Source organism: Eurytemora carolleeae, unplaced genomic scaffold (genome assembly GCF_000591075.1).
Source record: "Eurytemora carolleeae unplaced genomic scaffold, Eaff_2.0 scaffold1018, whole genome shotgun sequence".
NCBI lineage: Eukaryota > Metazoa > Arthropoda > Copepoda > Calanoida > Temoridae > Eurytemora > Eurytemora carolleeae.
This window is the reverse complement of record NW_019396933.1, coordinates 57,358-82,275: the sequence shown is the minus strand read 5'-3', so window position 1 is coordinate 82,275 and position 24,918 is coordinate 57,358. Positions and strand designations below refer to the sequence as shown.

General features: G+C 34.6%; 2 protein-coding genes and 1 long non-coding RNA gene across 3 annotated transcripts; all 3 read right to left on the bottom strand.

The window, feature by feature from the left end:
* Window positions 1-2,076: 2,076 nt before the first annotated feature.
* LOC111710260 (uncharacterized) lies at window positions 2,077-3,982 on the bottom strand. Its single transcript, XR_002767022.1, has 2 exons — window positions 3,816-3,982; window positions 2,077-2,327 (listed from the first exon to the last, which is right to left on the bottom strand). It is a non-coding gene; the product is annotated as an uncharacterized LOC111710260 (long non-coding RNA).
* A 3,235-nt stretch (window positions 3,983-7,217) lies between these two features.
* LOC111710257 (ribonuclease Y) lies at window positions 7,218-12,213 on the bottom strand. Its single transcript, XM_023484325.1, has 5 exons — window positions 12,104-12,213; window positions 11,128-11,362; window positions 9,921-10,171; window positions 9,551-9,611; window positions 7,218-7,719 (listed from the first exon to the last, which is right to left on the bottom strand). Exons 1-5 carry the CDS (start codon window positions 12,124-12,126, stop codon window positions 7,567-7,569), a joined length of 723 nt encoding a protein of 240 aa, XP_023340093.1. The 5' UTR covers window positions 12,127-12,213; the 3' UTR covers window positions 7,218-7,566.
* LOC111710256 (histone-lysine N-methyltransferase SETD2) lies at window positions 12,132-24,755 on the bottom strand. The gene is made up of 19 exons (XM_023484324.1): window positions 24,694-24,755; window positions 24,298-24,385; window positions 23,933-23,985; window positions 23,512-23,602; window positions 23,244-23,313; window positions 22,617-22,705; window positions 22,251-22,379; window positions 21,972-22,147; window positions 21,184-21,313; window positions 20,575-20,654; window positions 19,789-19,917; window positions 19,297-19,458; window positions 18,250-18,382; window positions 17,139-17,207; window positions 16,110-16,255; window positions 14,291-15,703; window positions 13,009-13,408; window positions 12,439-12,651; window positions 12,132-12,216 (listed from the first exon to the last, which is right to left on the bottom strand). The coding sequence occupies exons 1-19, from the start codon at window positions 24,750-24,752 to the stop codon at window positions 12,214-12,216; spliced, it is 3,633 nt and encodes a 1,210-aa protein (XP_023340092.1). The 5' UTR covers window positions 24,753-24,755; the 3' UTR covers window positions 12,132-12,213.
* Window positions 24,756-24,918: the final 163 nt, after the last annotated feature.

Sequence of the window (24,918 nt, the reverse complement as noted above, 5' to 3'; positions counted from 1 at the left end):
TGCCCCCCCCCCCNGGGGTCCCTAGATGTCCCACAAAAAATTTGGGCCCGATCGGTTCAGCCGTTTTGACGTTTATTGGATACAAACAGACAAACAAACAGACAGACAGACAAGCCAAATTTATATATATATGTAGATGGAGTAAAATTCTATCTACAAATTTCAGAAGAAATTTCGTTTATTAGTGAAAATATGATTTTTTAATGCTGCTGTGATTATTGATTTAGTTAGCTGTGATGGAGTTAAGTGATATATTTATAAATTTATAGAGTTAAAAAGTTAAAGTTAGTTTTTCGAGCAAAGGAATAAATTTTAGTATAAATTTTAGACTCTAAGGTTTGTAACACCCAAAAATGTAGTCTTATTGGTGTATTTTTAAGGTGTTAATTGACTTTTTGAACAAAACAATTCCAGGGGGGGGGCAAAAATCTTGCCCCCCCCGGGTTTAAATCCTGTGTACGCACCTGTGTACTGCCATTGGTGGGGATTCTGGTTACCGACGTATTTAATATTATCAATTATATATCTATTAAAAATGCTAAATTAAAATCATTATATTACAACAGGAGCATTAATCAATACTTTCTGAATTCGTATGGACGCTACGTTCTTCAGCATGAGTTGTTTTAAAACATTTTTCTCTTGATAGCGCAACAAACAGATGGAAGTAAGATTTGTAGTGATCAAAAGTGCTTATTTTTTTTGCCGAAAGGCCTATACCCTTTTTCATTTTTCGCGAACACTCCCTTTAATCACCATCTGTTGGTGAATAATAGTATCCTAAGTGCAGCACAATGCCCTTGAGGCCTTCAAGTATTTAAATTTATTTAAAGAATATTTGAAGTCTGGAAGAAAAGCTGATTTTAAAATGAAATTTAAGATGTTTTTTCATTTAATATTTGTCTATACCCTAGATACCCCGCACACCCCCATCTCTCTGTTCGGTTTGGTACTTTATCACTTCTGCAGTTGCAATTGTTTCTCAATAGGTGCTTAATTTAAAGAAAAAAGTACTACGCCTCATGAAATATGTAAAATTAACAGAACATGTATTGTAACCTATATGAACTAATTTTGAACAATAAGTTTGGAGTCTACGACCCACATGGTGTCCCAAGAAACATATGGTAATGTTGATCTGCTCTACTGCCCATCCGACCTAGGACAGCTGTTTATTTTTGTATTATTTGAGGGTTAGGTTGGGCTAAGAGAATTTCTGGTCCGAGCACTGCGGCTAGGACGGGCTAAGGGGCCGAGCGTCACGGCTAGGACAGGCTAGGGGGCCGGGCGCTGCAGCCAGAAGTCCATCTAGCAGCTGTAAAACCACATGCTAGTAGGTCGGATGGCAGTAGGACGGATAGGCGTAGGTCCAGAAATACCCATCGAAATATGACAGTTGGTGAATAGTTTTTAATGTCTTCTTCAACATACTGTATTAGATAATAAAGACTTTTTGCATCCTATTTCTTTAAAAAATGTTTAAACACGTCAATTTACTGTGAAATCAATTTTACTATTGTATAACTGTCTCATAAAAAATGTTATTAGTCTCTTTATAGTATCAAACAACTTATCAAATTAGGGAAGAAGAAATTCTTAACTGTTTACCAAATGTCATGTTTCGTTGAACACCCTATACGTTCCCCGTGAAAGCTTTAATTTTCTGTAGATCCTGTGATCTCTGTTAAAATCCAAGGGGTATAAATAAAGGTTAATATTCACAGAGTGTAAAGGATAATTTACACCAAGTTTAAAGACGTAAACATCCACAAAGTTTAAAAGTTAATATCCAATGAGTTTAAAGGCTTACGTCCACAGAGTGTAAAGGTTATATCCAAGGGAGTGTTAAGGTAAATATCCTCGGAGCAGGCTGACCAACCTTGGGGATATCATCCCCTAAAAGTGCACATTTGGAGATTTTGAAAGTCTTTTGGGATTTTCAAAGTTTCCATGTCAGCCAGGAAATTTTATTTTAAATGACTTTATAAACGATTTTTACAACTGTTTTTAGCGCGAGTATAAACATCCTTTAGCCTTTGACTAAGTTGACAATTACACAGCTAAAAATCTATGAAATTTTCACAATTTCAATAAAATTTATTTAATTCTTAACAGATAATAAAGCTTTATTTGTCAAAGAATTTGACTTAAAGAAATTTAGATGCAAACTAGGATTTTCCACATTGCATAATCAGTTCCATAAACATCTCTTACAGAATAAGTAAATTTGTACATAATAAAACCTTTATTCAAAATTACGCGGAATAGATTTGGATCTAGGACTACGGACACTGATATCCACAATCTTGACAGACACAACCACACTTCTAAACAAAAATAATCAGTCATATATATGAAGAGTTTAACCACAGTTGATGCAAAATTTACTAATATATGCTCTAAAAAATTATCTTTTTCAAATTCAGTTCCTCTATAAAAGTTACTTTAACTAAATTAAACACTTACTAACGACGATATCTTTCTCATTCTCAGTGTTAAAAATTCAGCGTATACCCCCCTTCATTTTTCGCAAACACTCCCTTTAAGTTACAATTTGTAAAAAGATAAAGGGTCGAATGACTCGAAAACCTTGATCAATACTAATCCCCCACTTAAACATATAAAAATATGAAAATATGGTTGAAATTACTTTTTCCAGCTGTTTCGGTAGTTTCAGGAAAGCACAGAGCGCTTGTTTCGTTAACGATATTTCCCACTTTCAAAAAGTTAACCCTTAGTTAACGATCCCAATTTTATTAATGGCTGGTGCCGTTAACAGTTTTTTTTTTCAATTAACCTTATACAGTGATAACCAGAAAACTCGGGAATATTAGAACGATTTTGTAGCAATACTTAAATGAATTTGATGTTGTTACACAGAATATAGTTTTGCTAGACACTTATAAAATCACTAATTAAGTGAAATGGGTCTGTTTAGACCGTATAATTACTGGTTCCATGCTCAATGGACTTTTTAAACTTAAAACTTGCCTCTACAAGTCGTTTGCCTATTTCAGAGTTTTCTGGTTATCACTGTAACTTACCTTTGAATCAGACTTTAAGGCGAAAAGCTCAGAAAAACATGGTGAAAGGGGAATTGGGGAAAAGTGGAGGGTGGGGAGGAATATTTCCCCAACTTTTTTTATTTTCCAATAAACCGTCTAATTGAGGCCTCTCTGTGCAACAGTTTTTTATTTAACTCGACGAAAACTTCATTCATTAATACAGAAAATGTAAAAAATATCAACTCGGTAGGAAAATATGTGGAAAAATGATCTGAAAACCCTTATACTTGGTATACTCCTATTCACTAACCCTACAGCTTGCCGTTGAACCTGACTTTTTGCCGAAAAATCTTGAAAAATTGAAAAAATTGGGTTTCATTTCAGTTTAAACCAACACAAATGGTGCGAACATTCAAAATTTTATTAAGATTGTCAAAAATCGTATTTTTGACACCTCTACTCTCATACTTAGAAATTTTCTTCTCTCCTAGGAATACCCCCTCCTCCTGTTCTCTCCTATAGAATACCCCCCCCCCCTGTTTTGAAAAGAACATAACATACAATTCAAAACCAAAAGAGGTAAAGATTCCAATTCCACCCTTTGAGTTTCCCATTTATGCTGGGTGCAAAAAATATTGTAAAATATTGTAATATATTGCAAAATATTCCATTCTTGCATGGACAGAAGTATTATAACTCTCTATAACTCCTTTGAGATCAGTATTTACTTTTCAATGAACTTATTCTTTAGCCTGTCTCTAGTCAAGGAGAGGAACGTGTTTGATCAATTCTAGTTCAAAAATTAGGAACCCCCTCTTTCTTCTTGTTCGTCTTCTTCTTCTCCCTTTTCTCCTTCTCATCCGTCTTCTTTGCCATCCTCTTCCTTAAATTCTTCACCTTCTCCATCTTCTCCTTCTCCTCCTTCTCCATCTTTATATTCTTCACCTTATCTGACATTTTCTCTGAAACAGAAATTATAACTTCAATAACACTGAGGAATAGAAACATTAATGAACACAAAATAAACTTTAAAGGAGAAATAAAATGACGGGTCCTGGAGTTGACTATCTTGATTCAAGAATGTACAGAGCGTCCCATATCATATTAGACTATCTCCAAGCTTCAATGCCAAATTAAACCCATAATACTCGAAAAACCTAGCATTTTCTGCAAGAAAAATTTATATGAGCCTTATTCAATTTTACGAAATGATATATTCTTCTTAATATTTCTTATTAGTCCCAAAAAAACATAATTTAGACTGATTAACGATCTAATATGATATGGGACACCCTGTAGGTAAAGTGGTTCTCGAGATACTGGGGTTTGATTGTATTCTATGTACAGTGTACAGTTTTAGTTAGTTTACTCCAGTATACTAATATTATTTACAGTACACTCCCAAGGATCCCAAGGTGTGATAGCTGTAATGAAGGTTATAATGCAAGGAAAGTTAATTGCAGTTGCGTATACTCTGCCTACATTGAAACTGAAACGGTGCTATGGAAACGCCTCAACACGGAAACGTCTCAATGCGGAAATGCCTCAAAAAAAGCGGAAACCCCTCAAGAAAACCTTTTTTTTTCTGTAAGAAAAACGGAAATCCCTCAAAACCCAGTTTTTGAGGGGTTTCCTCTTTATTTTGAGGCGTTTCCTAAAATTTTTGAGGGGTTTCCGCTTTTCACCTGACAATTATTTTTGAGGAATTTCCCAATATTTTTGAGGCGTTTCCGCAAAATTTGTGAGGTGTTTCCGTATTTTTAAAAACTTGATTTAGTTGAGGTGTTTGCTCTTTTTTTGAGGAGTTTCCATTTTTTTTTTTGAGGCGCGTTTCCGTTTTTATAAAAAAAACTTTTAAAACTTTATTTTGTTGAAACGTTTCCTCTTTTTTTGAGGCGTTTTCGTTTTTTTAGAGGCGTTTCCGTTTCTTTAAAACTTAATTTTGTTGAGGCGTTTCCTCTTTTTTTGAGGCGTTTCCTTTTTTTGAGGCGTTTCCGTTTTTTGAAAAAACTTTTAAAACTTTATTGTGTTGATACGTTTCTCTTTTTTTGAGATGTTTCCGTTTTTTATAAACTTTTTAAACTTTATTTAGTTGAGGCGTTTCTTCTTTTTTTTGAGGCGTTTCCGTTTTTTTAAAAAACTTTTTAAACTTTATTTTGTTGAGGCATTTACTCTTTTCTCGTTTAAAAAAAAACTTAGTTCCTTTCTTTAAAAATCTTTCCCCCTTTCCAAAATAATTATCTCCTCCCAGAAATTCAACACGTCATGAGGTTTCAAAGAAATAGGGATTAGAAAAATTAGAAAAACAATTTTTAGGGTTTTAAAGGTTTTAATTGCTGATTTTTTGGGTAAAAATTAAAAATAATTAAAAATGATGAAAATTTCCCTCTTAATGATCGATCTAATTTATCTTTTTGTTAATTTTCTAGAAAACGATTTTCTAAAAAATAAAAATGGTCATGTACAAAATTGATAGAAGGGGGGGGGGGCTGGGGTCCAAAAATCGAAAACTAGGACGGACCCATCTTTTCTTTTTTGATTATCACTAATTTTATTCAATGCAATAAGACGGCGTTTCTATTTAAGTTTTGATTTCTAACAAAGTTATTTAAAAATGTCTGTCCGATTGGTAATGTTACAACGTTTATACGAAACATCCTCTATACTAATTTTCCGACCAATTGCAATATCCGACCTATTCAACAGATGTTGGTCGGTAACGGTTGCACATTTTTTCTTTAATCCGACCTATACAGGTGTGATAGTGACACATTTATATGATCCATGGCCATGCAGCAAAGTATGGAGTTGCATTTACTAAAACTGAACTGAAATAAATATTAACATACATATTAATAATCAAAATTTTTTAACACATTTCAAAGATTTTATTTATTTAAAGAAAGAGGTTTCAATCAACAGTTTCAACTGGTGATAAAAACTATGAGACCCATGAGCAGGGTTTGTACATTTAGAAATTGTTGCATAATATTAAACCTGCAGTTAAGCTTAAAACATATGCGGGGGATGTTTTTAAATGCTCCAGAATCCAATCTTAAATACTTAATTGATTTAAAAATCAATAAGTAATAACTTCTACAATACATCGTGTACTCCGTGTACTTACATTTACAATACATCGTGTACTCTGTGTACTTACATTTACAATACATCGTGTACTCTGCTATGTAAGGTAGTTGAACTGAGTATGCAGTGTTGTTGAAAGCTTCTTTCGGATTCATTTGAGACATATTAAACGTTTTAACTATCTGTAAATCCTGAGTTTGAACGCAAATTCGATGTTCATGACTCCTACTTTGGGGGTGGATACGTTTTCAGAATTAGTTTTTTTTTAAATATCTTCCTAAGAAAACTGACAAACATATCTAATCGTTATGCTTTAACGATAAATAATTGTAAAAAGCTTAATTTTTTGTTTCGGAAAGAAAGCTCTTTGTTAAGGATGGAATGAATTCAAGAATTGAGTTCTATAGTTTATATATCAAGTATCTTAAAAATGCCAAGGCACGAAATTATTATTTTCAATCAAACCAATTGAAGTGTAATAATTTAAATATTCAAATATTTAAAATGTTTATCTATTAAAAAATATTAAAAACTCTACTTGGATTTGGGGAAATGGAAAATATTTCTCTAAACAAGTAATCTGAAGGTTTCTTTAATTTCAGTTTTATCTTTTAAACCCCCATCCCATATAAAAACAACCTGACATTTTTGAAATTATTTTTGCATAAACAAAATCCAAGGAAATAAACACAAAGAGGAGAGGATATTCATATTCATTCCAGTTTTTTGGTTTTCAGTTTAGCCATACTTTCTTTTGTAAAACAAGTTTCACTTAAGAATTAAAAAAATGAGTAGCAAACAAAGATACTGGAGGAGAGCCGTGTAGAATTTGAGGACTGGATTTTCTCTATACGTGAAGGACATTGATGAGAGCAAGATTATTTAAGAACAAATCTGGGTTTAAAATTGTGTTCTTTATGTGAAGGATTGATCTGGCTTCCAGATGTTTTCCATCAGCATTTTCGTTTTATTACATCGTCAAGATCCATAATTTCATTTTCCACAGTCTTATATCTATTCTTCTAAAAAAAACACTTTAAGAGACGAGCATGCTACTACAGTATACATATTCCACTTAATTCTTTATATTATGAAGTCAATTACTAAAGGAAATAATCACGTGTGTGAGTTTTTTAACAGTATATTTCAGTGAACATTTTAACAGAATAGCTAAATGCAATTATCGATAATTAACATATTGGACTTGTAAAGTATAACATGCATTCCCCNCCCCCCGGTATAGCGTACTGCTTTACAATTAAGCTATAAGTTTCAAGAACTAGTGTCGAAATTATCCTTTTTAATAATTCCAACCATTAACAGAAATTAAGTCGTGACGTTACGGATTTTAAAAATAATTGTGAACATCAGAATCCGCGAAATTAAATAATCAAATATAATAGGAACAGCTGATCTCGAGAATTAGTGGATTTGGATTTATCCCGAATCAATGGAAGCTCTTCTCACGTTGCATTTATCTATGAGGAGAAGGTTTATATTCCTTCTCGTAGGTATTCATCTTCTTCTTGATGTACTCCGCTGCCTTGTTCTTCATCTTGTCCGTGATCTTGAGTTCCTCAATACTTCGAACTCTATCCCGCTCCTTCTTGTAGATCAAGTGATTCAACTAAAATATTAAAAATATGAAAGAAAGATCTTTTTTAATATTTTCATCATCCTTGAATAATCAAATATCATTTATTGATGTTAACAACTTTTGAATTTTTCCACCTTTTCAGTAGCCCAAAAATCAATCAATGTTCTCTAAAACTTTAAATTAAAAAAAAAATTCTAGGTATACACATTGACACGATACCAGGGTGGCTGGATCTTAGCTACCTCTCCCTGTGTATTAGCCTGAGTGTACACTTGGGATAGTTTACTGATAAAGGATATTAAGAGAGCATGGCATATGCGTACAGTACAACCATCAAATATGCAGTACGCTTTCGGAGTACAATTGTATGGGTAGGTTTTGTATCTTAAATTTTACTCAGTTTTCTCAGAACAGTTTATTAACAATGAAATATTGCTCTGTAAAAGATTGTAATGTTCGTCTTCCTGTGAAAATGTAATCCTGCACACGATAAAGGAGTAGTAGATTTTAATAGTTACATGAAAAACAAATTCTCCATTTAAATATTTTCAGAAATCACCCCTGGGTACTGTAATATACAGATTGATCTTTGGGAGTGAAGTTCATGGCCTGTACAATTAGTAAAGGATTAGCGTACTTCATCACTCTATATACTATAACCTCGTTGCATATTACATACTTGCACATATAATATAGAAAGTAGTTTTATTCCTGTTTTAAACTCAAATGTGTTGTAACGGTACTAGTTGGACTAAAGTGTCACGTGCAGTGGCAAGTCCGTACTTCCCTTCTGGAAAATTTGGGGCAATCCCTCTCCCTGGAAAATAGGGAGATGCCCCCCCTGGAAAATTGGGGGATGTCCCCCCCTGGAAAATTGGGGGATGCCCCCCCTGAAAAATTGGGGGATGTCCCCCCTGAAAAAATTTAGGAGAGCATGAAAAGAGAGCAGGCACCTTCTAGCCAATAAATTTTGATAGCATAGATAAAAATGTGTTTTCACCTTCCAAGCAATAATTCAATTACCCCCCCTCCCCCTCTGGAAAATATCATAAGCCGCCCCTTTTGCACTGTGCAGTGTTAAAGGGAGTGACCGGCTATGTAAGGTAGTTGAACTGAGTATGCAGTGTTGTTGAAAGCTTCTTTCGGATTCATTTGAGACATATTAAACGTTTTAACTATCTGTAAATCATGAGTTTGAACGCAAATTCGATGTTCATGACTCCTACTTTGGGGGTGGATACGTTTTCAGAATTAGTTTTTTTTTAAATATTAAATAACGTCGACATACAATGTAAAAAAGTTCTACATTAAACTACAGACGTCATGTATAGGAACATGTTGAGAAAATAAAAAATAATCTTTTCATCTAAAATAAGTAATCTTGTTCAATTATTAGTTTCTATTATCTCATTATTCTAGTTTCTCGTCATTGACAAAGATTTTCGCAGATTTTCTAGAATTATTATTGAAAGACATTTGAAGAATTTAAAGAAATCTGCGAATAATTTCAAAGAAAATAAGAAATTCAATATAATAATGAAAGCAAAATAATCGATTTGAGCGTTGATTTATTGAGAAATTTCTTTTGAGAAATATGTTCCTAATCATCTAATTAGACTACTGTATAATTTTTACTTCATTTTTCGTTGTTGTTATTTAATAATTAAAAAAACTAATTCTGAAAACGTTTCAACCGAAGTAGGAGCTTTGAACATCGAATTTGCGCTTAAACTCAGGATTTACAGATCTTTAAAAAGTTTAAAATGTCTCAAATGAATCCGAAAGAAGTTTTCCACAACACTGCATACTCAGTCCAACTACCTTACATAGCCGGTCACTCCCTTTAAGAAAAGAAAATTACCTTTTTAGCGAGATATTTAAAATCTTCGCTAGATTTTATCTGTCCTCTACCCTTACTACTCCTATATCATCAACATTCAATTAAATATTATTAAAATGGTGAACTAATTAAATTCCTATCCTTCATGGGTAATCAATAATCATATATTATTAAGAGGGGTTATTAGGTGGGACCAAGACGAGACAAGAGATTAATACGATTGAAAACTGAAAGGGATTAATGCAAGGGATTGTTAAGAGGTATCAATTGGGGAAATTCAGGAATTAAGAATTAAAAGCAGGAATAAAAATAAGGGATGGATAAAGAAAGGGAATTATATTTATTTTTTAAATTGAAATAAATTTCTGAAATGACTAAATTGAATGAGTTCCTGTATGGAGTTAAAATCTTAACTATCCAGGCAGACATCTCCTTAAGAAATCTTTCCCGCACTTTCTTTTCCGGATCCATCGAGGTGTCCGCCGCGGCAGTTGTGGTCCTGGGCGCAGGGCGGGGGGCGGGTATACTAGATGTATCGGCGAGTGCAGTCTCTGGTTCACGTTTAACCTTCTCGGTCTTCTTTGCACGCAATCTCTCCTGTTCAGCGCGCTCCTGGATCTCACGCCGGTCATCTTCACGGATCTAAAATAATGATTATTAAAAGGACTGTTTGATGTGACTCTACAAGTATAGAATGCATGTTCAATGTACCCTGAGTCTAAATTTTAAATTTTAAGTTCATGGTTAAATGCCACTTCTGACTTAATTTAAACCTGAACTTTAACCGTGAGGTTAAATATTTAACCCTGTGGTTAAATATTTAACTCGCCGAAATCGACGAGTTAAACTTTAAACAGAGGTTTAAATTATCTTGAAATCCTGCATTTTCCCTTTTTGTCTATTATTCAATCATCATTCAGCTGCAGCTGAGAAAGCGGCATTCAACTTAACGATATATTTAAAAGTGAAAACCTTGTTAAAGAAATTTCACGTTTTAGATAAATTAATTTTTGGATGTAAACCCAAAAAAACGGTTGTATGTTTTGTTTTCGGTTACGTAAGAACAGCTGATTAGCGATGGTTATGTAATATTCTCCGTAAATCCTTTTCTCTGATTGCTTCAGATTTTTCCGGGAAATTCAAATTTAAAATTGAGAAAGTTTAATATTTAAGTAGCTATTCATTATTTTACAGAACTTTTAACCACGAACTTAAAATTCGCGCATTCTTTAGTACTTCTGGTACTCCTAAATCCGTCTGATAAAAAATTCATAATATATCCAATATCTTCTCTTTGAAAATTGAGATAAATCGACTTGGGCAAATATGATTGTATCAGAAATTGTCAGAATTAAAAATCTCGAAAGCTAGAAAAACAACGACATTTTCCACAATGATTGAAGGTTTAAAGGGTATACCATTGTGAATCCGACACACCCCTCTGAAATGGACTATTTTCCTTCAAATTAAATCCTTTAAAACAGAACGAAAAAGTTTTTTTTTCAACATTTACTCATATATAATATATGAATTATTCCCAAAATCTAAATATTTGAAGCAAAAAATTGGCTAAAAAAATTATTCTAAACAAAAATTACCTCTCTATCAATCTCCCTGAGAACCTCCTCCTTATTAATTAATCTCTCCCTGATCTCCTTAAAGCAGGCGCTGTTGGACCTGTCCCTGGGAACCACGTGCTCCTCAACTAAACCGGTTTCCCTGTGTCTGGTATACCGGGCCTGGATTAGCTCTCGCTCAGCCTCGCGGCGCTCACGCTCACGTCGTCGCTTTAGCTTACGGATAGTACTACGCTCCTCTTTACTGACACGTGACCTAGACATATATAAACATTTAGTAGGTATCTCTGTTTGTTTGTATTTCCTATTATATCTCAGAAGCCAAAATGTTTGATTAAATAACTAGTTGTAAATAGTATAACCACAGGGATAGAGTTAATATTGAAAAATTGTATAGATCACAAGGCAAAGCTGGGTTCCCATGCTAGTTTATAATATGAACCAGTATTCTCTGTGTATTAGTTTGTTAGAATGTCTGATCAAAACTCTTTAACCCCCTTAGCCAGATTTACCTTACATTTTGACTTGGAAAGCCGGCTGAATCATGGGAGAACTCAAAGCTGTTTAAAATCTATAAGTTGACAAAACTTCCGTTTGCGCATTTATATAAAAGCAAAATGTTAAAAAAAATAATATCAAAAAGTTGGCTTAGTTTCATTTTTATCCGGATCCGGATACAGGTCACCCATATTTCTTAAATTTTTTTTTCGCTAACTTTTATGTTACAACTTAGATAAACCATTCATAGATAAGGAAATTTTCAATAATCCCGGTTTTTCAACAGTTCGGATTTTGGTTGTGAAATCAGTATTTTTTTTACAGTTTCTGGTTGAAAGTTGGATCCGTTTATTTAAGCGATCCGGATCCAGGAAGCCAAAATATTGCGGATCGAACGGATCAATATCCTAAATACTGCACATTACCAACCTACCACCACCAACCCACCAACCCACCAACCCACCAACCAACCAACCAACCAACCAACCAACCAACCAACCTGTCTCTGATCCTAAGCAGCATCTTCTTCTCACTTGCTGAAAGATCTTGATCCTGATTTATTAAAACATCCTCCACCCCTTCATCTCCTTCCTCTCCTTCCTCCTTTCCCTAAACACAATATTTTTAGGGATTAAGCATTTATGGATTTATGAAATATCTCAAGATCAATGAAATATCTAAGGATTAATGAAATATATAATGATTAATGAAATATTTAAGGATTAATGAAATATTTAAGGATTAATGAAATATATAAGGATTAATGAAATGTCTATGGATTAATGAAATATTTAAGGATTATTAAAATATTTAAGGATTAATGAAATATCTAATTTCTTCATCAGATTCCTCTTCATCCTCCTCTTCATCTGTAGAATTGGTTTCTATTCCCACCTCCTCCATTTTCTCCTCTATTCCGCTAGTTTCTTGATATTGATTATATTCTTGTCCCTCCTCTACCTCCTGCTCTGGAGTGGGAGGTTCCCATTGTGCCACCCTCTCCTCCTCGTGGTAGTAGTAGACACGCCCCTCACCATCAGTGCAAACCTGAAAATAAATTAGTTGTTGGGGGAAAAAATACTTCAACTTAACAAAAAGGTATGTAGAGATTGCTCCACTTGTTAACTCAAAATATGATAAAATTTATTTGCCCCCCCCCCCCCTGGTCACCTCTTGAAAAATCAAACAACAATTAATCAGTAATTTAGATATGTTAAAAACACCAAATTAGGTTTGCGAAACAAACGCTTTTGAGGGAAAGGCAATACATTTCTGTGCAAAAAGTTTTTAAAAAAGACAAAAACTTGCAGGTCCAATTTTTTCCCAACCAAAATCGCCAAAAACTTTGATTGTGTTTTTTTTAAATTTAAATTCACTATTTTTAGAATTTGAATAATATTCTACCTTCCATCGTTTAGGAAGACGAATAACAATACTCGCCGTCTCTCCGCCAACATTTAAACTAGAAATACCGCGAACTGGACTCCTTGTTCGCGATCCGGCCGCGGGACTGCTGAATGTAGAATCTTCGTCATAAAGAAGGCGGGACGCGTCACAAATTTCCAATTCATTCTGACGCTCCTTGGGAAACGGAATTTCAGTATCCGGGACGGAATTGAGAAAATCTATGGTTTTCGGCGGAACCCGCCGTGGCGTGCGAACTGGTTCTTGGCTCTCCGCCGTGTGAGGCCGGGAGGGAGTTGACTGATGCATGGTTGGCGGAGACACAGGGCGCAGTACGTTTGAAGGCGGAGATACAAGGTGTGAAGGCGGACTGACAGAGCGAATATTTGAAGTCAATGAACTGTAACATAAAAATAAAATTAATGAATTGATTATGTTAGTTCAGAAGCCTTAAGAAAGGTAGGAAATAAGTTCTGAATAAAAACCAAGAATATGTGCATGTGCATTGTACATTGTGCTGTTGCATAATTTTGATAATACTTAAATAATAAAACAGTAATTTCTTGTCTGTAGATACCAACAAAAAGTTAACTTAGAATAGAGTATATTCCTTTATTAGATTAGTTGAATCGAGTATATTCCTTTATTAGATTAGTTGAATCGAGTATATTCCTTTATTAGATTAGTTGAATCGAGTATATTCCTTTATTAGATTAGTTGAATCGAGTATACTCCTTTATCAGATTAGTTGAATAGATTAGTTGAATCGAGTATATTCCTTTATTAGATTAGTTGAATCGAGTTTATTCCTTTATTAGATTAGTTGAATAGAGTATATTCCTTTATTAGATTAGTTGAAAATAAAATCATGAATGGTTGTTAGTCCAAAATTACAACACAGTGAAATATGATTTCTCAGTAAATTATAAAATTTAAGTATTTTTCGACTTCAATCAGAATAACTAGTTTTAAACTTATCACAAAAAATTAGTAGATGTTAGTAACATATTTAGAAATAACATTTGAATTAGGTTCTGGATTCAAAAGTTTTCACTAAGTAAATAGAAACAAGGATTCATAGAACAGCGAATTTGAATTTTTTCCAAGAAACACATTTGATGAATGAAAAAGTTGTGGAACAACGTCGACATAGTTGAAACGCTTTTCTTATGCACCGGCTCGAGTTAAAGAGAAGTGGTTTAACTTAGTCTACCAAGTTCAGTTGATCCCAGACCGGAGAATAAAAAAGTGTAAAAATGCGGGAATATTTATCCATATTTACCGTTTATCATTATATTGGACTGGTGATGGAGATCTATAGTCTGGAGAGAGTTCAAGATCAGATTTATTCAGGTTCAATTGAATCTTCATTTTCTCCAGTATCCTAGCCTCCATACTAGTTCTCCGTTCTGCTCCATCCTTCCTCGAGCTACGGGGAGTATCTTCATCCTGGAGCAATGGGTCGCGTTGGAGTAGAGGAGAGCAGGGAGTAGAGGGAGGTATATCTCTATGTCTAGGAGAGGGTTGGATATCCCGAGGTCTAGGAGAAGGTTGAACCTGCCCTGGTCCTGGAGAAGGTTCAGGTTTAACGCTGAAGTCTGGGACGGGTAGAGTGGGTGGGAGAAGGGGGGCAGGAGGAAGAGGCGGAGCTCTTAATGTCTCAGGATCAAAAATAATGGTATCCGGGGCGGAATAAATCACGTGACCTGGGTAGGGAGGGATTACTTTCTTGGTGGATTTAGGACTTACTGCGCGCTCGGCGGAGGGAGATGAAGGCGGGGATTTTGGAGCTTTCTTGTACATTTCTTCATAGTAAAGCATTACTTCTAGATCAGTAGACTGTGCTCCGGGGACTTTAATGATACGGGGTTTAGGAGGAGGCTCCTGAGGACAGACTCCAGGAGGATAAATATCCCGGGGGTTCGTAAACTTAGGATCTTCAGGTCTATAAGCATCGTATGGTAAACAAGCCATGTTTGGCACAACCCAGGGTAAGGTTAAATCCTCTGGAGCAGAAGGCATTGGTAACCATCGATCTCCTACTAGGTAGTAGTCAGGGTAGGAGTCAAACAACGGTGTAGTGCCCGGGTTTAGTCCAAGGAGACGACAGCACTGCGCATGCCTGGTCTCTATAGCAGTTCGAAGGGTTTTCTGCCGACTCTCTTCGGCGATTTTTCCCTCGAACAGTGTCCGCCGGTCTTCACGAGAAAGTCCGAATAAACAAAGACGCCCAGTCTTATCATCTAAACGAAGATTTCTTCGCTCTCGTGGCACAACCGTTCCTCCGCTCCGTCCTTTCTCATGACCTCCTGACTGCTGATATCTGTTCCATGAGCCACGGTTTCCCCGCTCCGAACCTCTCTCCGGGGTATAATGAGAACTCCGTTCCGGGGTATAATGTGATCCCCTGTCAGGGGTAAATGTTTGATTTCTAGATATCTCCTGAATCCCCCTGTGCTCTGTGTAGCCCCTGCCTAATGCATGCTGATTGTGGAAGCCCTGGCTAAAATGCCGATCCGCCTCACGTTCATGTTCCACCCGGAGCTTATGTCGCTCCTTCTTCGGTATCTTAAATACCTCCTGGAGCAGGTTCCAGACCTGGAGGAGTTCCTTAGCTCGGAGCTGAACCAGGCGGACCTTGGAGATCAGTTCTACTCGTTCCTTCTCCTCCTCTTCTGTCAGGGGGATACCCTCCCTTCAACATCAATACACAATCAGATAATATTCAGATNGGGGTGAGGGGGGCTCAAAACAAAATGAAAATAATCAAAACTTTACTACTTCAGGGTATTAAAGGGAAAGTTTTGTAATAAAAATATTTGAATGAATTTAGAGGTTGGTTAATTGATTAAACAATTGAACAAGTTTCATAAAATTACGATTTTTTTAAATTTTGAGAAAAAAATCAAAATCAATACAGATTGCTTGCTTTAAGCTTAATGACTAAGAAAATGGAATGAATCAATTAATTAAGGTAAGAAATACTATGATTTGTATAAAAATAAATCTGACGTTGAAAAAAATCAATGAATATGATGTTTAAGGAATAATGAATTGCAACATTTGCTAAATCTAAAATGTAATTAATTATGTATATATTCCTATGTACTGGAAGAACAAGGATATCTCCCAACTGCTCCTCCTCCTCATCCCCGCCCACTCCTGCCTGGGCGGAGAGAACCCTGGCCACACCCTCTCCTGCATCCTCATGTTTATGGAAACCTTCAACTTCGTCTACACCAACAACCTTCACACGAGTACACTTAACAAATAAATTCATTTTTTGTGACATCCGTGTATTTTACGCAACAGGATTTTTATGCAGGATAAAATTATGTCATTTTAACCATCTGCTCCTGTTTTAACACTGAAAATGTATAAAGACTAGGTAAGAACTTTGAGATTTAAAATCAACAATATTAAGTGAAAGTTTATATTTTCTAATATTCTTAATATTCTTACAGAAGAAGGGAGGGGAGGGGGGGGAAAAGTTAAAAGGGGTTTATTTAGATGAGTGGCAAAATTCCTTTAGTTTCATATTGGAGAAGGAGAGAGGGAGAAGAGAGGGAGGAGGGGAAGGGAGGAAAGAAAGAGGGTAATGAGTTAAAGCAGTTCTTAGGATCCATTTAATTTTGATGCGGATCCGGATCCTGGATCCTCACTGGAAAAAAATGGATGTGGATTCAGGTTGTTTTCATTAAATTTACTGACTTTTTTTTTAACAAAGCAGAATTTTCAAATTTTTTGTCTTATTTTTTCGCTTATTTGTATGCTAAAACTTGATGAACCATTCAGAAATCAAGAAATTTTTATTATGTCTCTTTTTTCAATTTTTCAGATTTGAGGTTTGAGAGTATTTTTTTTGTTGCAGTTTTTTGTTGATTTTTATCCCCTTTGATCCGGATCCGTGGATCTGCATATTTTTGCGGATCCGAATCCAGGAAGCCAAAATCTTGCGGATCCAACGTGTCCGGCACCAATGGATCAGGTTCCGGATCCTAAGCACTGGTTTAAAGGGTTTTATTAAATGAGACAAATTTTCTCTAGTTTCATATTGGAGAAGGAGAAGGGAGAGGGGGGGGGGGGTAATACGAGTGAAAAGGGATTCCTTAAGTTAAGTGACAAATTTCCTTAAGTTTCATATTGTTCAAGCTGGATCTGGAACTAGAAGAACGCGGGTTACCTATTTCTTCTACAACCTGAATAAAAATCAATCATGATCAAAACGAAAAGAAATTATCTATATTTAAATATAGCATTTTGAATATGCCCTGAGTTTTTAGATGGAGAGGAGGTAGAGAATAGTAGTGGTATTCCTTAATCTACTGATCCCCCCCCCTCCCACTCTTCCGTCGGACTAGGGTTAAGATTTAAATGAAAATTCCCGAATTAAGGTATTTAATTCTTCCAAAAACGAAAAACGTAAGTGAGCATGAAAAGGTAAGTTTGCATAAAAAGGATAAGTTTGCATGTTTTAATAAAATAAAAAGGTAAGTGGGCATGAAAAGGTAAGTTTGCATAAAAAGGATAAGTTTGCATGTTTTAATAAAATAAAAAGGTAAGTGAGAATGCTGTCAGTACAAAATGATTAAAAGTTAATATCTATGTTGAAAACATCAATACAAGGAGCGGCTTGTAACTCGTGAAATAATTTCCATTCCTTAATGCTTGGAGCTTGTAAGAATATTCCTTCTTTCACGCTCTGACCGTGTAATAATTTCCATTCTTACACGTGTAAAAGAATGAAAGTTCTACACCTACAATGTAAGAATAGGCATTCTTAAACGCTAGGAAGCCAACAATATTGAAAATTTTTCTCCTAAACCGTGTAATAATGGGCATTCTTACACAATTGCTGTACTACTAAGGAACCGAACAGATATGATATAATACTTCTCCCTATTGATCGAAGTGACCTTTCCTTTGATTAAAGGGGAATGCCCGAATTCGGTGATTTTTAAGCTATGCTAGATAAAGATTAAAGAGATATTTATGTTTGCAAGTTTGAAAAATTGGTCATTTTTAATTGTGGTATTCTAAAAGAAGTAGAGAATTTTGGATTTCTGCTTGAGAAACAAAAACAAATCAGAATATATCACTTTAATTAAGACGGTATGATGTCTTTTTGTAAAGAAAGGTCTCCTGAAATCTACTGAAATAAACAGTCCTTTAAGAGAAGAGTTTACCCTGACTGTCTGATTGAGAGAAACCAATTGTAAATATAGATTTGCTGAATAATACCTGAATATCATCATCTGTATCTTCACAGTCTGGAACTGTTACAATATCAGGATCAGCTATCGTATCTGTTATATCTGTATCCCGGTTAGGTTCTTCTCCGGGTGGGTACAAATCCTCCTCCTCCTCTATGTACCTGAAATACAAGGTTAAAGACTAGGACGGAAAAACACAAAGAAGGAACGGTCTTATTTAGTTCTTGACAATCCATTAAAAGAGTAAAAAGCCCATTTCAAAGGCTTCATCTAGCCGATGTCCTTGTTTATTTACAATTGCGGTTTCTCTTACGGATTTACACAGCAAAAACAATTGAAAAGACAAAATCTTACTCATTGTTACTAAATAACGGTGTGAACGGTAATGTTTGAACTCTTTAAACTGAGGACTACTTAAAATAAGCTAACAGTCCCTTTATAAAATAAATTTTAAAAAAACTAAATATACGTGAAACTGAATCCGGCGGCATTATTAAAGTTCGCTATCTATCAATACTTTATTAAAAAATCTTTATTATTCAAAAACAATTAATTGTTTTAAACATTTCACATTTCCCCCATCCTTAATTTAACGATTAAAATATCGCAATTTAGCCGGTGTGTAATGTATTCCTAGTTAAGTAAACAGTGAGAGAATATATCAAGATAGATAGATAGGCAGGTAGTCACACGTTTTCAGGTATTTTAAAAATGTTTAGAATCATTTCTTAACGCAAAAAAATTATCGTTTATTAACCGTTTTAATAACGATCCTATCGTTATCATTTCTTTTTCATTAACATTCTTTTGAAGTGGTTTTATAAAAAAGTAATAACTCTTAATAAAGTATATTATGTAAAATAAAAAATCCCACTAGAAAGTCTGAAGTGTGTATAAGAAGTTAGTAGTATCTACCTGGAAGAATAGGACTAAGAGTATCTACCTGGAAGTATGTATAGGACTATAGAAGTATCTACCTAGAAGTATAGGACTAGAAGTATCTACCTGGAAGTATGTATAGGACTAGAAGTATCTACCTGGAAGTATGTATAGGACTAGGTCTAGAAGTATCTACCTGGAAGTCTGTATAGGACTAGAAGTATCTATCTCCATATCAATACTCTGTATGGAACTAGGAGGTATAGGAGAACTATTGCTTGATTGAGGCGCACTCTCACTAGAGGTGGAGGCTAGGGGATGGGAGGCAGCTGTGCCGGATAAACTGGGAGATTCAGATCTAGAAATTAAATTTTAAGAACTCACTAAATTTGGTAAACAAATTAACCATTAGTGGATCAAAAGGCTTTTTTATTTTACTTCTTTTGGCGAACTTTCAATTTTTAAAGCATATTTTTTTGATGCTTTCAACATCATTTAATTCGGACCAGCCATAGCCCTTAGGGTCCGATCGGTTTAGCCGTTCTTGGCGAATTTTAAATATTCAGGGAACCCTAGAAAGCCGTAAACACAGAAAAGCCCAAAAACTGTGAAAGTAAAAAAAGGCATTACTACAAGTCCAACATTAAAAAAAAAACATCTTTATAATTACATAAAAATAAAGTTGCACCTGGATGAGAGGTCTGCAGAGTTAGGTTTATTTTTGTTCCCTGAGCTGATAATTGGGTTTGGATTGACAGGGGTTGCTACAGACCAAACCTCCATTGAAGAGAACACCTTACTGTCCTTCAACATCGTTCTAAACAAACAGAAAATAATACTTTTAATTCTTATTGGAGCTGCCGTAGTGTAGTTTTCCAGATTCACATTGTTAAATCAATAATGGAAGATTTCTTACGCCATTGTTTCTAAGCAGAAATATGCAAGTCACTCCAAATAAAAATGATAAACTTTCGAGTGGAAAATCATGGATATCTCGTGCACTCTTGATCAGACATAATTTTTAATCGAAAATGGAGAGGGATGAATTAAAATTACTTGAGTAGCTTGAATAGAAGTTTCTTATTATCATATTTGTTTTGAAACATAAATCAAACTGTGAAGAAAACAGTTCACAAATCATAAAACAAAAAAGGAAAAAACAGAGGTACAATTATGTAAAGCTATGCTTCAAAGGGAAGGTTAAGGTTAAGGCGCTTGACGAGAAACTAGAAATTATGACTTCAATTTTCGTCAAATTCTTCAATTTTCGTCAAATTCTAACAATTTGTAACTGTAGTATGATGTAATATTCAGGTGTGTATATTTTTAAGAATTAATGAATTTTGAAGATCTGGGGGAAACAAATAAATATTTGACATGAAAAGGGAAGTTTTATTCCCAAAAAGTTATTTATATTCCCCTAAAAATCGTTTAATTCTCCAATTCAGCCAATGAAACTCTATAAAAATTTTACCTGTGAGGAATTGGAAGTTCTTTCAGAAGTTTTTCAATTTCAATTTTAAAATTAAGATCTTGTAAACTCCATTCCAAATCCTAGATTTAAAACATATTAGGAATCTTTTTAATAGATCAGGAACGGAATTTATTGAATTGGAGAGAGGTCCTTGAACTACCGACGAGGGTTCAATTCCTGAATCACTGAATCAGAGTTAGAGATTCGTGAATTCAAGGATTTAAAATTTGAATTTGAATAGGCGGGAGATAGTTAAGCGACCTTTCCAATTCAAAAAATTCGGCCCCTATCATGATTAAAGGTAAATCTCCTGAAAAAAGTGGAAAGTAGAGTAAAAATTAATGAAAATGTGCAAAACATTTATATATACAAAACAGAGTTTAATGACGTTTAAGAAAAAGGCATCTGAAATCTGAAATCAACTCATTTGGGGCATTTTTTCGCAAAAACAAAATCAAAAAATCAAGAAAAATATATAGAAAATCAAAACTCATTAACAAGATGAATATAACAGCATTGGCTTCAGATAGGGGTCCATACGATATCTCAGAAATTGATCAAAATAATAAAAAGTTTAAAATTGCCCAAATATTTAAAATGAATTTCTACCTGCATCCATTGTGAGAGTATCCTGAGGCCTTGGTAGTCAAGAAATAGTCTTTTACAAGGTTTATCTGCTGTAGAGATCAGCTGGAGTAATCTCAACCTACTCTCAACCTGACCAGCTCTAACCATTAACCTGGAGAAAACAAGGTTTATCTGCTGTAGAAATCAGCTGGAGTAATCTCAACCTACTCTCAACCTGACCAGCTCTAACCATTAACATGGCCGGAGAAAACAAGGTGTATCCGCTGTAGAGATCAGCTGGAGTAATCTTAACCTGCTCTCAACCTGACCAGCTCTAACCATTAACCTGGAAAAAACAGGTTTATCTGCTGTAGAGATCAGCTGGAGTAATCTCAACCTACTCTCAACCTGACAAGCTCTAACCATTAACCTGGAGAAAACAAGGTTTATCTGCTGTAGAGATCAGCTGGAGTAATCTTAACCTGCTCTCAACCTGACCAGCTCTAACCATTAACCTGGAGATAACAAGGTTTATCTGCTGTAGAGATCAGCTGGAGTAATCTCAACCTACTCTCAACCTGACCAGCTCTAACCATTGACCTGGAGATAACAAGGTTTATCAGTTGTACAGATAAGTTGGAGTAATCTTAACCTACTCTCAACCTGACCAGCTCTAACCATTAACCTGAAGATAAGAAGGTTTATCTGCAACAACAAAAAAACTAGTTAACAGTTGCAGGGAAATGGGAATACAAGGGAACGACCACCTAAATTTTGTCCAGTCGTCTCTGAAGTCTCATCCTTTGTGGATAACCCTGTAATGAACCAACCTGCAAAGATGAATGGTCTGAATCCTATTCTTAATCCCTGAAGAGGAAAGGCGTTGTATCTCCTCCTCCCACTCCTCTTCTTCTCTCCACCTCGCTCTCTCCTTCTCCCTCTTCCTTCTTTTCTCCTTCTTCTCAACCCGCCGTCTCTCCTCCTTCAAACTCCGGATATCATCCTTCTAAACAAAAACAGATTTAATTTTGAATTTAAAGTGAAGAAAATCCATCTTAAAATATAATTTTCTATTTAACAATAATGGCGTGTCCTTCTGAAATATTAACCTGAGGTTCCTCGTCCTCCTCCTCCGAGGTTGTCCACTCCTCTATCTCCTCTATACCAGAGTCTGAGGCTGGTTCTCGACCCAACCATCCTCGACATATAGAGGTTCCGCAGTAACACTTCTGAGCAGCCTTGACAAACAAAATTTTAAAATCAAAAATTAATTTTCAGAAGAATTATTCTTTTCAAGAATGATTTTTGATTCTCTTGGGGTGGGGAGTTAATGTTATAACCTGGACATCAAAACAGGAGGTTTCGTCTCCCTCTTTCATAATTTAAAAAAAATCTTTTATTTCCCCCAGCTAAGCGATTATACCAAACCCATGCATATAGGATAGAAAAATTGTTCTAAGAGATAAATCCCGTACCTGTCCGTATCTCTCATATTTATAATCAAAGTTTAATTCTTCTCCGGGCTCAACATCACGCTTTGTAAAGAATCCAACTCTATTCTCTCCTACATTACAAACAAATTTGTTAACAATAAAAAAATATATGATAAACTTCGTATCGTAAACGAGAAGAATAATAACAATCACAAGAATCAAGGATAAGACCACATCGAATACTATCCAAGATATGACAAGAAAGTAACAACAGAAAAATCATGACAAGTGTAAGAAGAAAAACAACGTAAGTTAAGACGAAAACATGACTTACAAGATCAAAAGTTACAGAAGATTTAATGTTAGAGAACCAAGGTTAGCATTAAACATTAAGAAAATGAGTAAATAAAACCAATAGTTACTACAAGATTTAGAGAAACCACAAGAACAATAGTTACTACAAGAAGAGTTCCAACAAGTAATTTAGGGTTACACCAAGAATAAGAGTTTAAACAAGAGCAATAGTTACAACAAGAACAAAATATTTACTAGAAAAAAGGGCTACAACAACAAGATAGCAAGTAAAAAGAAACAAGAACAAGAGTTAAAACAAACGAAAGATCAATAGCTAGAACAAGAACAAGAACATGAGAGTGTACAAGAGCTCACCGTTGACCATCCACTTCTGGGTAACCGAGTTCGGATCACAGCTATGGTTAATAAACCTTGAAATATTTCCCTAAAAAAACAGATTGTATTAAACTAAACAAAACTAAGGAATCCTACTGTACTTACAAAGCTAGTTGATAGCACCTAGCGGCCAGTTATGGAATAATTTAATACTTAATCAATTTTACATTTTGTTCATCGAAATTTGTATATTTCCAACTTGTCATTGTCATCTTATAACATGCTGATGTCAATATACGACGTTTACCTTATTTGTTGCATCAACATAACAATCTTTAGATAGCGCCATAAAATAGAAATGTTCCACATTGTTTCTTGAATATTGTTTTGCACGGCGTCTTTAATAATATAATAATATGAAAATTTATTTATTTCAAAAGAGAAATTCAAATGAAGTATACGTTAAGAACAGTTTGCTTTATTATGAAATCCGCGGGTCACTTTCTTGAAAATCCGCGGCTACAATTACTAGATTTCTCGGTCATCAATACATCAAGGTTTTGTTGGCACATCTCTTCACAGCCCATTTTCAGGATGAGAGATAAGCATTTTAAAAAGAAGAAAAATGTAACTGGAAATTACTTGAATTTTCAATTTCTCAGGAATTTTTCTATACTCTGTTTGAAAAGAATAATTAATTATTATTATATTTAAAATCCATATTATTCCTGAATTGTTTATGATCCAGCGCTTCTCCAACATATTCCATTATAAACGTATCCTATTTCAAACCAGACAATTCAAAAAAACAATAAAATAATTGTCCACATCTTAAAAAGAAATTAAATTGAGAAATTAAGAAAATAGTAGTTATTTATTTGACTAACTTTCATTATGGGTTTATGGGTAGTCACTGGTCAGAGTTTAAATTTTGCCCCCAAAAATTTTGATTTTTCAAAATCCACAAGAGAAAAATTTATAGATTCGCGAAAATCTTTTTGCTATATTGTTTGATAATTGAGTAGAATAAATGCCGCCTGATAGAGCAACAATAAAAGTTTAATTCGGTACTGTTTTATAATTGTCTTATTCCCTTTTGAATATGTTTGGTGGCTCTAACACCAAATCCTTTCCAATCTGTTCTGAATACTTCTATCGGTGCGTTCTCTTTATTCTGAAACCTAGACATTACAATATTTATTCTGTAGCCTGGACATTACTAAGAAGATTGATAATGCAGATTGATAAAACCCTGGATAAATTCGTATTAAGAACTCATTATTATTGAAAAATATGTTTTCAAATTGGGATTCAATAAAATTAACTACTATACATCACTTCTAATCAATAATCATATATTATTTGGCTTGCCTGTCTGTATCCAATAAAACCGTCGTTAAAAAAAAGCGGTCAAGCGCAAATTTTTTGTGGCAACTAACATGACCTGAGGGCAGGTTGGCTGGTCGAAGTTATCATTAAATAAAATTACCTTTTATTTGCACAATTAGCTTCCAGTGGACAATCTTTCCCACATTCGATCATCAACATTCTGAAATCAACCAATCAATCAATCACCAAATCAATTAATCAACAAATCAACCAATTAATCAGTCTATAAATCAATTATCAACAAATCAATCAACAATCTTTCGGCAAATAAAAAACAAACATACGTAAAAAATAAGTATGGTGGGGGTAGGAGTGGGGTCAACCA